The 18,921-nt window shown below is 35.4% G+C and overlaps 1 protein-coding gene across 34 annotated transcripts in view; it reads right to left on the bottom strand.

Moving 5' to 3' along the window:
• TRDN (triadin) overlaps window positions 1-18,921 on the bottom strand; it is a 362,517-nt gene that overhangs the window by 77,390 nt on the left and 266,206 nt on the right. For all 34 annotated transcript variants that reach the window (XM_057311074.1, XM_057311078.1, XM_057311076.1 and 31 more), the window contains 2 exons: window positions 18,128-18,178; window positions 12,607-12,657 (listed from right to left, as the gene is read on the bottom strand). In XM_057311074.1, coding sequence (XP_057167057.1) covers window positions 12,607-12,657; window positions 18,128-18,178 — 102 coding nt within the window. The remainder of the gene's footprint in view (window positions 1-12,606; window positions 12,658-18,127; window positions 18,179-18,921) is intronic.

Raw genomic sequence — 18,921 nt, 5'->3', positions numbered from 1 at the left:
ATTTGAGTGTTCCTTTGCATTTTTGAAGAAAATCTGCTACTAGTACACACACATCACGTTTGGACAACGTCACTTTGATTCTAATTTATCACTTAAAAACAATTTATATGCAAAACACACCCACGCACACACCCACACACTTTCACATTTTGTTTTTTATATGAGGCTTTACTGGATGGGATGGAGAACTACTATCATTCCGAGTAGCTTGGCTTCAAACTTTGGGATTTTGGAAAACTCCCACTGAACTCATGTTTCTTCCTGTCTTGGGAGGAGTTGTTTTGCACACAATCTGTTTTGGTAGGTAGCGTTTGATTTCATCTGCTGTGGACATGTTACTCTGTGGTCCAGGTGAATACAATTGTGAGAAAGGAGAAATCTGACTATCTTCAGGTTTGACCTGGAACTTCTTCAGTTCATAGACCTTCAAAAGAAAATACTGTTCCAAGTTTGGGGGATGTCGCATGGAGAACCAACCCCTTGGCATCATCTTCTCCATGACTTTTCATCTTACCTGTGCCTGCATTTCTCTACTTCAATATCCTATGGGCTATTTAATGTTTTCCTTCTTCTTTTTTAACCATGTCCATATGATTTTGAAACATTATGTATTCTCTATGCTTCCATTTTTCCTGCCTGAGTTTCTAAATCAGTATCATCCTTGTTTATAAATTGAGGAATCCTCCATGCATAATCAAGGGGCAAGGTGATGGCATTCTCAAGTAATTATGCAATCTCATCCAAATTAAGGGCTTGCAGAGATCATTTTGTACTGCAGTTGGACAAAAACAGACAGACATAAACTGACTGGACAAAAAATCGCTTGGTTTGAAATTTATTCCCTTCATTGATGAACCAAATGATTTAATGTGAGGCATCTGAAACTCTAAATTTTAGTTTTCTCACCGTATGAAGTGGAAAATGATAATTAGCTGATGTATTGGTGGCTAAGATTAGATCAAATAATTTAATAAATATTTCCTGAGCACTCATGTACTGAAATCTAAATAGCAGATGTCCATAGATTGGATAAAATATCTAATATGTCTGGTCTCAGGCACCACTGGAGACCACTTTAATCTTCCTCTTTTCCAGCCCTCTTTTTCAAGTACTGTGAGATTTTCTTGGACAGGGATTTTATCTTGTTCATCTTTGGAAACACCACACCTAAAATATCCCTAGACTAATTGTTATTGACACAAAACAATGTAAAAATGTTTCAAGATGCCAGGAACATCACATTTATAAGCTTCACTTTTAGGTGGTTTAGACCAAAATATGAGGTGAATCCCTGTCCCATTAACTAAAGCCTTACCTAGGTGGCAAAGCCCATTCGAACGGACTCGCCCATGTTCAACACTGTGCAATTATCTTTAGATTTTTATATTTAATTTGCCCTGGTCAGATATAATTATCCAGAGTAAGTGAATTAATTAGTTTATAGCTGGTTACTTTAACGCTAAGCTAGAGTTTCCAGCTACTGAGCGGGGCTTTTTCCATAACACGTATGCATACACACAAACCACGTGCCCCCAACACACATGTTCTCTCCGTGTCTGTGTCTGTCTGTCTCTCTCGCCTTTCATTCCCATTAGGTCGACAAGAAAAAACAAGTATGCTTTATAAGCTTCTGTAGGCATAGTTGTCCAATGGCTCCAGTTCGTAACGGGAGCACTTAATGCCTGACTCAATGCTTTATGTCTTAAGTCCTGATTCTGCAATCCTTTCCTGGCAAGATTCCCAAGCAGTTTGAAGACACTAAAGATACAAAATGAACCAAAGGGCATTCTCTCTTCGCAGCACAGAATCGACACATACATTTTTCCTGCCTCATTCTGTCGTCATTTCATTTTCATGATCCTTTGTCTTTTATAGAAGCTAAATACGATGTACTACGTTTCTGATTGTCTCACTCGGCCTTTATCTTCTCTTTCTTTGATGCCTTCCTATGCACGCCTCATTATTCTTTCCTTCCTGGAGTTTCCATTGTGAAGAGTACACACTGAAATAAGGAAGGAATAATCGGAAGAGGCTGCACATATCAGGTGCACAAAGAACTATCAGTCAGAACAACGTCCTATGATGTTATTTGAAGATGGCAGGACGGCTGGTTGAATATATTGTAGGTAATGAGCCAGTTGACTTTAAACCATTCAGTGGGTTCAGAGAGTTGTGCAGCAACCAATTGCCAAGGTAAGTAAGTAGGCATTCTTTAGTTTCTCCTCATACAAAGGGACAGTCTGTCTTTGACTAGATTCTTCCTTGTTTCTCTGGGCACTAACATTCATTTTCTTTAACTTGAAGTGAGAATAATCAACGAAGTTAATAAAAGGTCATAGGTTTAATATGGATCATCTTATATCTCACTCGAATATGTAAAAATAATGCATGACCTTATATGAGAAGAGAATACATTTAGAATCTTTAAAATGAACAGGAAAAATGAAAAAAACTTACTGTGACATTTTAAAAAAATCCCCTCAAGGAGAGAAGCTTATTAGAACATTTGCATAAGGCAGCTTGGAATGACAACAAAAGTGGGTATGCAAAAGGACAGTGATTCATTTTCTCATGCAACTTTGCCCCTTCTAATGAGAGCTTAAATGGAAAGAATACCAAGGAAGGAATCTTGGGGCTTTACCTTTGTAACTGTTTGTATATTTCATATACATATAGTTGTATATATATTATCATTGTGCATTAATCTTTTGGAAGGAGAAAATAAAAATTCACAGTGCTTGGATACATTAATTTGTAAAGCCAATGATTACAATAGAGAAAACTCTGGCAACCTCAACTGCTCTTCTTACCAACACATAACCCCTTTCCATTCTATCAACTTGGCATCTCGGCACGATGGGCACAACAGGAAAAGTGTTAGTCTGTAAGTTTCTGCTTAGAGTGACAGAGCTACCATCACTGGTTCAATTTTCACTTAAAGAATTCTTCAGGAACTGAGTTATCATGGATTTGTAAAGTCACCTATGGACACTTCATGCTTTTGAATCTGACTGTTCTTTTTTTAATCAACAAATTCTCTGTAACTTTTCTCCAATCCTACCAAATACAAAAAATGGTTACGGGGATAAAAACAACTTTGATACCACGTTAGGATAAGCCTTGCTAATATATTTCAATAAGGAAGAACAAAGGAAAGTAAGACTGTTTTTAGGTGCATTTAAGTCTGATACTAAGTAGGTAATCCAGCGTAGAAACCTTAGATAATCCTTTAATCTTTTTGCATCAATTTCCTCACTGTGAACATGATAATCATAATATTTTCTCCCTAAAATAACTCAAAGCAGAACTAAATCATGTCAACAATTAAATCAGAAACAAGGCACATAAAGAAAAACAGAAAAAAAATACCAAAAATTAAAATACTAATGTTGATTATGAAATCAAGTATTCTAGATCAACAGTTAGATTTTACAAACAGTAAGTTCTAATATTTCTTAGAGGATGACAATGTGATAAGTAAAGATGATATTTGTGAATTGCAGTGTTATTAGAAAAACTCTTTAAATTCAGAATGGTGAACAACTATATAGATGAGTCGCATTTGCTTATTAGAATGATCAGTTACGAAAGACAAAATCAATCCCTGTCATGTCAGTTTAGAAAATTAGAACAATAAATAACATTAAAACTAGAACTTTTCAGAAGAAAACTTGATTCTTTTTATGTCAGTCATTGGACATCAGAATATCTGGGGTCACTAGATAATGCAGGAGTATAGGCACACTGGGTACATTCTGACGGACACATGTTTAGTTAACATATTCTAAAAGGTGCTCTTTGGGATAAATCTCTGAGACCAACTGCTTTTGATTCTTTCTCATAAAAGCAGAGTATATAACATCTACTCTTCAACAAACTGTCAAGCTTTTCCCTGCAGGTCTGTATGTGGATATATCAGTATTTAAATAATGTTTATAGAATCAACATTGGAAACTTCAGAATAAGACTTAAAAACTAGTGACAACTGAAAATGCATAAAATACCAACTTTCAGAAAATAAAAAGCAGGACAGATAGATTACTAGTATTGGCCCTCAAGATACAATGGTTGTATTCATGCTAAAAAGAATGATCCTGGTTCCTCAAGATTCAGTTTCAAATGTACTCTTTACTAACTTTACTCAGAACTTTACTCTTCTCACCGTGACTCTTTCCATCACTCATCCACGTATGCCCACACCTTTAAACTCCATACACTGGCAAACATATCCCACAAGTGTATCTTCAACCTAATTGCCTTTTCTGAATCTCCTACTAAGATAGTCAGCTTCCAACTCTACATTTCTACTTGGAAGTCCTATAAGCACCCCATACTCAACATGTTGTAAGCCAGACTTATGATTTATCCTAAGCTTCTCCTTTTCTGGTGTCCCATCTCAGTGGTGTCACCGACCATTAAGTTGTATAAAGTAAAAATTTTTATTAAATATGATATTTGATATTAAATATGATATTTGTCAAAAATGTCCTCTTCGCTCCATTCACCTGCAACCATCCTAGGTCAAGAAACCATAAGTCCCTAGATATTACCAGTAGTATCTTATTTGGTCTTCTTGAATCCCGTTCTGCCCTTCTCCAACCCACTGCCATAGTGACCATTACAGAACGCAACCCTCTTCCCCTGTACACTCAAACATGTATAAAATACTTTTGCGTATGTCCATTGCCTTTAAACTAAATACAAAAATCCTTAATATGGCTTATAGCAGGGGTTGGCAAACTTTTTTTTTGTAAAATACCAGAGAGTAAATATTTTAGTTTTATAGGCCATTTGATCTCTGTTGTGGCTACTCAACTCCGCTACGAGGGCACAAACAGCTACAGACAAAACACGAATGAATGAGCTTGTTTGTGTTCTAATAAAATATTGTTTATAGGTACTGAAATTTGAATTTCTTACATGTTTTAAGTGCCCCCAAATATTGTTCTTCTTTTGATTTTTTTCAACCATTTAAAAACGTACAAGCATTCTTATCTCATGTTCCAGATTTGGCCCATGAAACACAGTTTTCTTACTCCTGGTCTTCAAAATTCTGCTTATCTCTTATCTTTGTTTTGTGCCTCTCTTGCTAACACTTTCTACAACTCCATAACACTGTCCTCTTTCACAGGAAATTTGTGCTGAGACACCCCTCTACTCCTTGCTCTCTCCTTAGTCTCAATTTCTTCACTGGTTAAAATTCCTACTTATCCTTACGCCTCAGATCAAATGTTGTTCCATTGTGAAACATTCCTTGATTCCCCAACCTAAGTCAGATTTTTCTATGCCTATACTCAGCACTGTGCTCCTTCTGTTAAAGCATTCTCTCAGTTTTATAGGTGTTCATTTATTTGTATGATCTCCCCCCTTAATATTCATCACCTTCTGTTATACTTCTATGAAAACTGAAATCTGATGTTTGGTTACCATTATATTTTCTGTATACTAATATGAAAAAATCCAAGATATAATCTCAAGTGAAAAAATATTAAAGAACAATCTTGGCAGCACTCACAGGGGACTCTACTTTTATTATAACGTTCATATTTTAAAAAGAAATTATATTCATAGATTGCCTGTTGCAGCTGATGATGTAGGCTGGTTCGCTCAACATCTATTCTCACACTTCTTTCCCTCTCCTTCCTCTGATATAGAGGCTGGAAAATGAAGTGTAAGAATTCGCAAATCTTCTTGGAGTTGGATTGGCCACTGTGAAGCAGTTATGACCAGAAAGGTGTGGATAAAATTCCCTGAAATAGTCTTTCCTTCCAAAGAGACAAAGCTTTATGAGGAAAAGGTTTTGAATCTCTGTCTCATTCCTGGTGAGAATACTAATAAGATACCTGGATGTTCTAGAGTCAACTTGCCACTCTTAGGAGCAAAGACACAAGCCAAAGTGGCAAAGTTGGAAGGAAGGAGAAGCCAGACCCTGGATTCTTGACAAAATCCTTGAACAATTTTGCACCTTAGTCTTCCTCCCGTTGGTCACCTTGTTGTCCAAAACAAACTCCTTATTTATTAAAAATCACTCTAATCAGGGGCGCCTGGGTGGCTCAGTCGTTAAGCGTCTGCCTTTGGCTCAGGGCGTGTTCCCGGGGTCCTGGGATCGAGCCCCACATCAGGCTCCTCTGCTGAGCCTGCTTCTTCCTCTCCCACTCCCCCTGCTTGTGTTCCCTCTCTCACTGGCTGTCTCTCTCTGTGTGTCAAATAAATAAATAAAATCTTTAAAAAAAAATCACTCTAATCAGATTTTTTATTACCAAAGGAGGGAAACACACACAGACACAGATAAGAATCACCTATATAACTAAAAATTCATAGAACTTGTAGAATATAGTGGCAGAACTTGATTAATGAGAAAACTGGTGGCTCATGAGACTAGTACTAGTAACTTCCCCAAAATAGCTAAAGGCCACATCTTAAGACATCTTTATGTCATAGAGTAGTTTTTACAAACTATTAAGTTGACTGTTCTGTTCTTAATGGTATACCATTATATACCATATATTATCATTTAAACATATTGTTCTTTGACTCTTAAGCAAAATGACAAGTGTCCTGAAGGGAAAAACTGTACAGAAAGGCATGTTCCACTTTTTACATTTTATATTACAGTGTATCTCTGTTTAAATATGAGATATGCATTCTTTGCTTTAAAGTTGTTTTTTCTCCATAGTTTTATAGGACTGGGTATAATTCTTATTTCTTATTTCACTTATTCCAGTGGATTTAATTTTATTTTACTCCATTTTATTTTATTTTTATTTCAGCATTAGTATGGTATAAGTGACACATAAAATCCGTATTTAAAGTGTACATCATGGTGATTTAATATATATACACATTGTGAAAGGATTCCCTGCACCTGGATTTTATTTTGTATTTATATATCTTCCTCTAAGTTAATTCTGCAATTGGAGACTTTTATCATTTAGGATTTGTAGCACCAAGCACTGTGCTTAAAAAAGCCACCAACTGGCTAAGCAACTAACCAACCATCCAGTTTGTCAAACATAGTAGGGACTCCATAAATGTTTTGAGCAATATTGAAGAGTCATTAGTTGAGGAAAAACACAAAAGAAAAGTGCAGGTGAAAGTAAGTTGTCTGAAGTATTTCCCCTACTTTCTATTCCATTGTAAGCGATGAAAAGTTTATCAGCAAAAAAATAAATGTTTAAGTCATGTGAGAGGTTATCTGGGAGTCATTTCTTTAAATTTACTTTTCATTTCAATATTAATTTGCAACAGCTATTGAGAGTTTGCTAAAGCAACAGCAACAAATATTAAATGAACTTAACAACTTGCACATATTAAACACCAACTTAAAAATTATATGAGAGTGAATATCACAAAAGCTGACTTGGAAGATTAGACAAGATATTCTTGGTTCCATAGTGATTTCGGTGATTCAACAGAAGTTGTGGCAGAATAAAATTATTTACAGATTTACCATAAAGGTCTTTATTTGTTTCACTGTCTACTTTGCTATTTATGTTGAAGAAATATTACTTTGATTAATATAAATGATAAAATATGGATTTCTTATGGTACTGCTTTCTAAATGCTAAACTCTAATCTTATTTATTATTCTAAATACATTATTGTATATGACCCACATATTTGAAATTGTTTAATATGATCTATAAACTTCTTCAAGAAAAGAATCGTTAAGAGATAATACAGCAAAATTATGAGCTTGGCTTAATTTTGTAGGCAAAAAACTTAGAATTAAGTAGCCGACCACTTGATTTTTGTCTATGATTTGATGTTTAAATAATTTTAATTACCAGAGAATATTTTACTTTTTCATATCAAATTAAATGATTGACCCTTATCTTTGATGTCGCTTGAAGCTATCCTCCAAATTTTATGAGGCAGAAGTAGCTGAAAACTGTATTTTTTCATGCAAATATGAAGATTATTAATTCCTAATCTAAAAAATAAGTATGCAAAAAAGAAAGTTGGTGTTTTCAGTGTTTTCAGCTATTTTTATGATATCATGTTAAATTATGTCATGTTACATGGCAGCTGAAGTGAAAGAAAGAGATGGACAAAAGCTAAAACTTTCTGACTCTGCCTGATATAACCAAGGCTGTACTTATTGTTTATTTTGTTTTGTTTAGATCAAATATATACACCAATCAGCTGGTCACAAAAATCAGAATCTTTATAGAAAGGTAATGGGAAATGGGAAACCTCAAAGACAGATGTCCTCAGACCAGGCATTTCATCTGGAGTAGTTCTGCTAACAGGTTAAACCAGATTTAACACAACTGCTATGTACCAGTTCTTCCACTGGGCTGTGCTTGAACAAAATACTTTATGTTCTTTCAAAAATAGATTCACAGGAATTCTCATTTCCTGGCGGCCATTCTTTGTAACTAAGAAGCTTCCATAAAGAAAGCATTAAGGCACCCCTCCAAGCACCTACCTCACTACAAAAAAAGTCTTATGTGCAATGAAGAATATTCGGAATCAAATATGATATTCTGAAATAAGGACAGTCACTTTGCACTTTGTGAAAATAGCCCAAAAGGAGATATTCAAAAAGTTAGAGAAAAATCAGAAAATTAAAAACACAGAAGGGTGAATGAGCAAATAGAAAGGGTGAATGAGCAAATAGAAAGTGTAATGACTTTTGTCTTGGTTATTTTGGTGGAAAATATATGCTGAAGTGCTTGTGGAGTATGTAAACATGTAAAATATGTTTGGGTTTTTTTTTTTCACTTTTTTTCTTTTTTAAAGATTTTATTTATTTATTCAACAGAGATAGAGACAGCCAGCGAGATAGGGAACACAAGCAGGGGGAGTGGGAGAGGAAGAATCAGGCTCCTAGCAGAGGAGCCTGATATGGGGCTCGATCCCATAACGCCGGGATCACGCCCTGAGCCGAAGGCAGACGCTTAACCGCTGTGCCACCCAGGCGCCCCTTTTTTTTCACTTTTAAAATGAGAACAATATTTTATCAACTACACACCATACAAGGCCATGAGGATCACAATCATTTGAAATAAAGAGTAAAGAGCAATGGTGATGTGAGCTATTATTGTCACTATTAGCAGTATAATTCATATTTTCAGATTCTAGTGCTGAATTTTTTATTCATATTCACTTGAGTGTTTCTTTAAGGCAAAATTCGTGTATGCTGCTTTTGTGCAATGTTTTTCTCTTCAATTTATACAATTTGATTTTGTCCCAAATTGAATTCCTTGTATTCATTTCTATCGAACCTAGCTTCCAATATATTGAAGTAATTTTGAATTGTATTGCTACCTTCTAAAATATTATCGAGTTGGGGCGCCTGGGAAGTGCAGTTGGTTAAGCGTCTAACTCTTGGTTTCAATTCAGATCGTGATCTTAGGGTAGTGAGACTGAGCCCCAACTTGAGCTCTGTGCTCAGTACAGTGTCTGTTTAAGACTCTCCATCTTCTTCTGTCCCTTATTCCCCTACCCCACATGCTGTCTCTCTCTAAAATAAATAAATCTTTAAAAATAAATTAAAATATTATCAAGTCCATGATATTGAATTCTGATTACAGTAATCTCCCAAGATTACTCAAATTATTTTATATACATTATCTTAGTACAAAAACGGGGTTTATATAAATATCCTATTAAAAAACTTCATAGAGTTGAGATAGATTCCAGCTATTATTTCTTTCTCAATTATATGACTTTCACTATATCATGGAAATAAGTTACATTAGTCAGTCCTGATTAAAAATTACAAATCTTACCCACATGTTTCAGTGATTATAAAATTATTTTTGGTTGTTTGTTCAATTAGCTATTCTTAAAATAAAAAAAGTTGACAAATTTGGCATTTCAGGTGTGTTTGCTCTATTTTTATTAATCTGTAGATTTAAAAAGTATAAGGTGTTTCTTTACGCTTTGTTCTTTATATGCATTGCAATACATTTTCCCAGTGTGAAATTTATGTTTTCTGCTCAGATCTGTTCTCTTTTTGTCTTAAATTCTACTCTAACTACATATGCACAATGGAATGTTACTCGGCCACAAAAAAGAATGAAATCTTGCTACTTGTAGCAACATGTATGGACCTAAAAAGTATTCTGCTAAGTGGAATAAGTCATAGAAAGACAAATACCATATAATTTCACTTATATGTGGAATCTAAAAAATAAAACAAACAAACAAGACAGAAATATTCTCACAGATACAGGAAACAAATCGTTGATTACCAGAGGTGGGGAAGGGCAAATTAGTGAAGAGGGTTAAGAGGTACAAGCTTCCAGTTATAAAATAAGTAAGTCATGGGGTTATACTGTACAGTATAGGGGATATGGTCAATAGTATTGTAATAACTTTGTATGGTGACAGACAGTAACTAGACTTATTGGGGGATCATTTATTAATGTATAAAAATATTGAATCACCATGATGTACATATGAAATTAGTAAGATATTGTGTCAGTTATACTTCAATAAAATAAAATAAAATAAAATAAAATAATAGTTTTGGTGACTGCATTTAACTGACTTTTTGTCTAAACTGTCCTTTGTCTATACAAACTTGTCATAAAAATTAGGAAGAAAATGGTACAATAGCAAAAATTCAGCATTCATGAAAAGGGGTATAATGTTAAAAAAAGTGTATCTTTTCCAAAATTCTTTCTTTTCCACCACCATTATCTGTGACTATGAACTGGCTTATGCTACACTGACCGTAGAGTACAGGATGATGAAAAAAGGGTACCTGGACTGAGGGGAAAAGAGAAAGGAAGCTCTTAAGTATATATGTCCAGGGATCAAAGACGGAAATGCACATGAAGTGTTTTTGTGGAAAGCTGAATTATTTTTCATTCATATGTGTACATTCCACATGCATTTCTTCTAGGGGAAATTTTTTTGAACTGAACTTCCTTAATAAAAAATGTGCAAATTTGTAATATGCTTGTCTGTTCCTCATTTTGTTTATATTTCTGTTTTAGATTGGCAAAGGAATAATAGCATCATTAAATGATTAAATTATTTAATGGCATCAAATCATTTCAATTTAGATTGTGATGGAATTGTCCATTCTAATCACCAATCAGATCACGCCAAAGAAATCTAGAGTTTCTTGAAAATAAATTAGTGTTTAGGTAAATATAGAGTAATGTCATTAGTCTTCAAAATTAATTCATTCTTTAAAATGTAGCTACATTTTGCTATCTACTGGACATTTAACATTATATGTAAGAATTCTCTTACAGGGCAAAGTATTCTAATTTACATATTATACCAGAATAGCATAAAGTTGTATGTAGCACCGAAATAAATACCATCCTAAGTGAGGATAAAGCTTTAGAGATGATAATACATTTCCAAAATGAAACATAAATTCCTTAATAGATTTGAAGTCTATGTTGCTTTAAAATACTTTTTAAAAAAATGAAGTACGCCTATGGGCTTAAAAAAAAATCATGTTGTGCTCTTATGTTTCATTAAATAGCAATTTTGTTTAATTTAAAATTAATTGCAAAGTTAGGAAAATATGACTTAAGGGTATGTTTTTTATACATTGCTACACTGACTAATGAAGACTCTCCATGTGCCCTTCATTTCTCTGACTGATTCCTCTGTCAGCTTTCCCTTCCCCCACCTCTCCCATAACTCTCCCAACTACAATACATATGTTACAAGTTCACCAAAAGTCTCTTTCCTTTTAATAAACTATTGCCAATAAGTTGGGATTTTTAACACTGTGTCCCTGTGCGTTAATTGGTTAATAGTTCCTGCAGATCTTCTCCTCGGGTAAATGTAGAAACGGGTTCTATTTCTAATATTTAATATAGTAGGTATACGTCATAGGTTTTATTGGTTCACTTATGTTTATCTTGACAAGGAATATTAGATAATTCTGAGTATGATACCACGCCTATGAACGTCCTGGCTTAATTAGAAACTAAATACATTACGTTGGACTTAGCATACATACTTTTGTTTTAGGGGACATAACTTGGTGAAGAGCATGACAGAATCCACGTTACTTTGAGCCTAGTATAATGGGAATCACTAAGATTTAGCATTATTATAGCGCTTGGTTTAAAAGATCAAAATTTTAATGCTGGCTCCTACCACAAATTACAATAACTTTGAAAGCTTCTTGACTATCCCAGTTTTATTTATCTATAAGATGAAGGTATCGGACTATAGTTAGAGATCTCTAAGGTCCTCCTAGCTATAAAATCTGTTTAGTTTCATTGTACCTGAAGTTAACAGAATGGTAAGCTATCACTGAAAAATTTTAAGTATTTTGATCTAAAATCTTTGGTTTCCATAGCTATTCCTTATAAGATTTACCTTGAGCTATTTATAAAATGCAGATTTCCCACTACAGACTTGTGGTATCAGAATAAGCATTTTAAAAAGTTTTCACAGTATTTCTGACATAGTTACTCTTGTCTTTGTTGTTTCATAGTACAATTTAGAATTTTATGAAAGGAAATAGTCCTTTCTCCTTTGCTCAAAAAATATACAAGGGTGTATGAAAGTTATAGTTTTAAAAGCCTGAAAAATAAATGATACATTCATTTGTTGCAAATTAACGGAATATGCAGTAAGCAGGTGAATGTGTTTTTACATTTCATTTTACAGTATTACCTTTTTCCTTTAGGGAAACTGGAACCTTCACTTCTTTCCCCTTAATAGGCTCTGGAAAGAAACATTGAGCATTTATTCGAAGCCAACATAAAAGGATTTGAGAACACATATAGAGTGGAGTCAGTAAGCTATCAGTGAGGTGAACCTGGATGGGAAATTATATGATGTTTTCTTTCTAAAATGATTTTAATCACACAGAGACAAGGAAACAACAGTAGAGTACAACAAGCCATCCTCTGATCCCTTTCATTTAAAATAAATGTAAATTGTTGAATGAATTACAATCTATTTGTTCATTTAAGAGAATGGGCTTTTGGAGGGATAAGAAATTATTTTAGCTGTAATTTTAAAAATCATACAGCTTCTAGAAGTCTCCCAAAACTGTTATAATCAGCATTAGCTTAGTTTATTTCTTTCGGGCTATGTGATTTAAAAAAATAAAATAAACAAATGTAAAACCCTGCATCCGTCATGGAAATGCAATGCTTTAGTTATCAGGCTCAAGTCAAATTAATTTCAAGAATAAGACTGAAATAAAATACAAGAGACAATTTTATCCATAAACTCCCAACATCTTAAAATGTGGTCCTTGGTTAAAACAAAATAAAACTTCATTTATTCTACCAGGTTCAAATACAAAGTGATTCTAATCATATCATGGGTTCCAGACATAAATGGGTGATGTCTTGAACAGCATCATGCCTTGTCCACAGCCTGTATAAAAGATAAACCAGTTTTCTTCCTCCTCTGTAACATATCTCAGTGTCCATTTCACTGACAAAAATGACTTTAAATGCAATGAGAAAGGAAGGAAAGGGGGAAAAACCTATCCGTCCAGTCCTCTGTTCTAGTTCATCAGAATTGGGGGAATACAGAATATGATTGTGGCACTTGTAAATGGATATCCCACTCAAGCAATCACTTAGAATTGAGTCCAGGTGACTTTGGACGGTGTCAAGAATGGAGTTAGGAGTTCTACTGAAAAGACTGTGTCCCTCAAAGCAACATTTTCTTGGTAGATAAGCTATGGCCTTAAATATCCATATGTATGCAGAACATTTTTAAATGGATTTGGTGGAAGGAAAAGTCCGTGTTGCCATTTAACGTGCTAAGTATAAGTAGGGCCTATTTTTTTTCTATATTTCAGCATCTGAAGATGAAATCAAGAGCCATGGATTGAATAAACAGACTGAGACGCTTCATTAACTTTTTTCAAGCTAATGGGGGTAATTCACTGCTTTTGCATTTCCTGGCTAAACCAAAAAAAATTAATGTATTGTGAAATGAGAAGTGATGGTGGGGACAGATTCCTAGTGGGGTGGGAGAGTATATGCTTCCAATCTTGAGAATTCAAGATACAGCATGTTGTTTTAAATCAGTAAGTTTACACGTTTGCGTGAGATTAAAGTAGTTATAAAATCCAAGGCAGAGGCAGAGGACCCACAAGACTGCTTTGGTATTGGTGGAGAAAGAAGGAAGAGGTGGAAAAACACATGTAATTTTATAATGTATTTGAAAATCATATCCTCATCACCTTAAATGTAGAGAAAGGTCTCAGAAAATAGAAGTGATTTTTAACACTCGATAAGGGGAAGATGCCTTCTGCTCCCAGGCTGGACCATCTCCTGCATGGACTTTCCTACAGTTCATTTCCTCTCAGTGTCCTTTTTGACTTCAAGGGGTTTTGATCTGATGTGAAGTCCACAGGCTGGACCAGAAAGTGAGCGGGATATCAAATCTGACCCAAACTGTGGAGAATGTTAAATGGAAATTCCGTACTTCTATATTAGGAAGGATGGGTATACTGTTGGCTTGGGTCAGCTATTAAGGTATTTTTAAGTCATCTGCATTGTTTGTCAGGAGCAAAGCATTGGAGAGCACTTTTTTGTGTGATTTTACAAACACGGTAGTTTCAATGTGTTTGTGTAAGCGCCTATAGGTAGGCTTCTGAATCTTGATCATGAAGATCTAGAATGTATTTAAAGCTGTGTGGATATAAATTAGAACTCTCAAAGTAATCTGAGCAAGGAGGTTTGATGGAGAAAAAAAAAATCACAAAGGAATAGGAAAATGGTTTCAGGTTTTTAATCCCCCTACCTGGCCTCCAGACAAAGGCAGCAATAAGCTAGGGTGAGTGTCCACGATGAAGCATAAATCACTGGGAAGCAGTTTCAAAGTCCTCAGACAACTTAACTCATCCTTAGCTCTAGTTTGGCCAGGTGGGAGTGGCCAAGAAAAAGCACATTGAAGACAGAAATTGGGGGATCGTCTGGTGCATGGTCCTGAGCATCAGAAAATAAGGAAAAACCAGCTCTGCTGAGAATCCTCTGGCATTAGATCCAAACATACACAGGCCTGGGTCACAAAACTAGAAAATAATTCTAATGTCCATCATATTACTTCAATACCAGAGGAGCCTAAGAGTGCCACTGCTGCGTTCCAGTAGAGGAGAAATTAATTAATCTTTGTTGCCTTGTTTGGGTTCGGTCTGTAGGACCTCAGTCCATGGGTGAGTCTTACATCCTCAGATAAATCAGACCAGCTGTTAGAACAAGTGGCAATAAGACAGGGTGGATGCCACAAGGAATGCAACCAGTGACAGGCGTGGCTAACAAGATTGTCTGGTTCTGGGTGGTCAAGGTCATAGGAGCAGGGCCCTGCTCTTGCAGGTGTGTCGGGAGGACTTAGGCGAGTCCATTAGCCAAGGGAAGTCAGTAGCTGAACCAGTAGCTGAACCAGTAGCAAAAGCCAGCAAGATGTGTCTTTCCCCTGCTCTTTTTGTTTGGAACAATCATCCCTAGACCTCTCTATACCTTCTTAAATCAAGACACAGCCTAATGATGTTTCTCTAAATGCCTAACTTACTCATGGTCATCACATTCCCAATAAATGCGGCCCCAAATGATTTCTGTGTGATAATCCTGGTTTTATGACTTGTAGCATGGCTTCACTATGGATTCTAACATGTACATGCAAGTGGAATCGGTGAGGGATTGGCAAATGTAGGCAACCTTTCGCTGCTTGATAGAAATAACTCACAAAGTGCAGTGACTCCAATGCAGTAAGTGGCTTTTTTGCAAGTGGAATTGCTTCATTCTGATTCTGCCACAGCTTGGCAGCAGGCTTCAAAGAGCCTCTCCAAAACCAGTAACAGGGCAGAGGCTTTTAATGTCCCTGACACTAAAATTTTTTCTTTGATTTGTTTGTAATGATAAATTGTATTCAGAAAATAAAGGAAAGATGGCAGTAAAATTCTTCTAAAATAGTATCCAAGTAATAGATAACAAAGACATTTGATGATATTAACCTGTTGAACGAGAAAAGAGGCTCATTTGAAATAGTTCTAAATCAATAATCATATGCAGTGGACCTTTATATACACGATTTTCTAGTGACTGTGGAAACATCTTGCAAATAGTACAGAATTTAACATTGAGGGAAAAGTATTCACTAGAAAATTGCCTGCATTGGGCATTAATAACAGTAACAACAAAAATAGAAATTACAGGAGTCTCCTTAGTGGTCGGTGTGGATTTAAATCTCCCAGATAATATTTTCCAAGACAGATTTTTACAACTACCATTTCCAACTAGTTTAAGCTTTGGCACAAGTGAGGTCTTTAAGTAGTAGTTTAAATTTTTGATAATCATCAATGCCTCTAAGGTAGCTTTGGAGGTAAGCTCCAATCTTTCCTTTGAGCTGCTTTTACTATGAACAATTATATATGGGCCAAATGTTCCTGTGGCATAACTGTGGATCAAAATAAATGTATCTCATACCACATTAGAAGAAGGGAAGGTTTACCTTGTACAAATTATGGTTTGCAAATCATATACATATATGTGTATATAAGTAGCCATATGCGTATTTGGATTTTCCTGGTAGTATCTTTCAATGATAACTTTAGTTCTCACACAATTGAAGACAGTGTTCTTGTTAATTTTCAGATAAAATGAGAGAGGAGAATGAGAAGGAGTCTCTCTCAAAGTACAGATAATCACTAGAGAAATAATAGACTAAACTCTTCTGTGGGAATTAAGGGGAGACCCCCCAATAACAAAAGGACTCTTTTTCCATACAGCAGAGCCAATGTATCTGTGTCAAACAGATTTTTCGAACGTAGGTAATGAACTCTACACTCAAAGCAAAATTGCTTTGAAGAATACAAATATAAGAACCCTATTTTAAGGAGCAAGCAGTATCTGTGTTAAAATGAAAAGAAGAACTTTAGTTTATCTGAAGACTTTGATTCTTGCCTTCACCTCTTAGCCACGGTGGGATATGAGTAGCTTACATTATCTATCTATACCTCAGTTTCCTCATTTAAAAAACAATTGAGATCTCAAGCACAACTTGCTGAAGCAAAATGTATAAAGTATCTACTTTATAAAGTATCAATGTGCCTGGCAAAGAGCAGATGCCCAGCTTCCGTGCTTCTCTCAAACAATTCTTACACCTGTGCCTGGCTAATTCCTCAACCTTCTTACTTGAATTTAAATTTCACTTCTTCAGGAAAGCCACCTCTGATTCCCCTGACTTGATTAGAATTCCCGATTACAGTCTCTTACAGCACCCTATCTCTTCCATAATTCTTATCGTTTTAATTAATTATGTAATTAACACTGTAAATTCCATGAGGGCATAGACCATGCCTTTCTTGTACTCCCAGTGTCTGGTGAGCACATGTTCTGATTACTGTATATTAGATGCCCAAAAAGTAATTGTCGAATGTGGTACTTATCAGTCCACAAAAAAAAATTAACATGAATAACTTAGCTCTTAATGCTTAAATAGGTGGCATCTCAACTAAGTAATACAAAACATATATGTATATGTATTATAAATACGTAAGTTTGTGAATTCAGATGAGAGGGTTCAGTGAAAGTTGAAGTAGTTTGAGAAGGCTTGATGTTTTATGTGCACATTAGTCTTAGAAAGAGGCCTGGGATTTAGATGGACAGAAAGAAAAGCCGGTGCATTCCAAAGATTGAGATCACAAATTTAAATAAGGATGTCATGCTCTTTCACAGCAACAAAGAGCCTAACAAGAATCAAGCAGACCAAACTTGACCAAGAGTCTTTGAAAAGAACCAGTCAGCACTCTAGTTCCCAAGTCTTCCTCCCTGTTGCTTGCTTTGCCATCTTTATTTCTCCAGAGATTAGCACTAAATGTATATTTTGTGAATGGATAGAAAAGGGAGATCAGAGTACATGGAGGCAAGTTTTCTCCATAGTTTCTGCTTCCTTTCTAACTTTGTTTGGTTTTTACTCTTTTCATTATATCAGGAAAATCCTTTCTCTTTCTTTTGGAAATCGTAATCAGAGCACTTTTTAAGTCACAGTGAATTGGAAGAAAGTGTTCAAGGGATAAGTCAGTAAATACAAGTTTTCAAACATATGAGTGTGACCTGGGCAGTTTGGGCTCACACATCTGTGGAGGAGATGACTCTAATGTACTAAGGACTTTTCCAGATATTTTTGCTAATAAATTTCTAGCGTTATGTTAAGTTGACTCTATTACCTTTATCCTTCAGAACTGAAGAAGTCTTCCCGGATTTTTCTTTTCTAATTTCTGCAAGAGGAATCATGGGGAGAAAAATGTTACAAGGAATCACAGAGAAAAAAAGCAAAACAAAACCCTGCAAGTTTCATGTCTTTGTTTTTGTTTTTGTTTCTGAGGCTTAATGACTCAGAGTGGCTCTGAGTTGGTATTCAGGACAGACATGTCTACTGGTATAAGTTGCCTGTAAAACATTGGCTAAATATACAAAAGATACAGAATAAGCCCACGAATTATTATCACAATTGAAAGACTGTGAGAGACACACTAAAGGTACAAATAAAATGCTATGGGCTTTGAGAAAAAAGATATAACAATGGTAGCTAACATTGTCTATTCCATTATATGTCATAGGGAATGTTTCTACTACTTGGCCATTCAACATTCATGACAACCTTGTAAGGTAGGTAGATCCTGTTACTATTTCTGCTTTTCACATAAATATTAAATAACTTTTCCAAGGACACGTGGCTCAGACAGGAAGGCTGGGATTTGAACTAACATTTCTCTGAAGTCAACCACAGAGGCCCTGGCTCTCCTAGCTGAATGATGGGATCAGGAAAGGCTTTGGCAGGTGGTACTGAAGCAGATCTTGAAAATGGAAAAGGATTTAGATAGACATAGATGAAATGGAGAGAAAGACACATTTTAGAAGGACAGAAGCGAGAATGGGGAGGCTTGAGCTGGTCGTCTGTCAGTTTGGCTGTATGAGTCACCTGTAGCCAACAGAATGCAATGGAAGTTATGCTGCATGA

The sequence above is a fragment of the Ursus arctos genome, unplaced genomic scaffold, assembly GCF_023065955.2.
Source record: "Ursus arctos isolate Adak ecotype North America unplaced genomic scaffold, UrsArc2.0 scaffold_13, whole genome shotgun sequence".
Taxonomy (NCBI): Eukaryota; Metazoa; Chordata; class Mammalia; order Carnivora; family Ursidae; genus Ursus; species Ursus arctos.
This window is presented reverse-complemented; position numbering and strand designations above follow the sequence as displayed.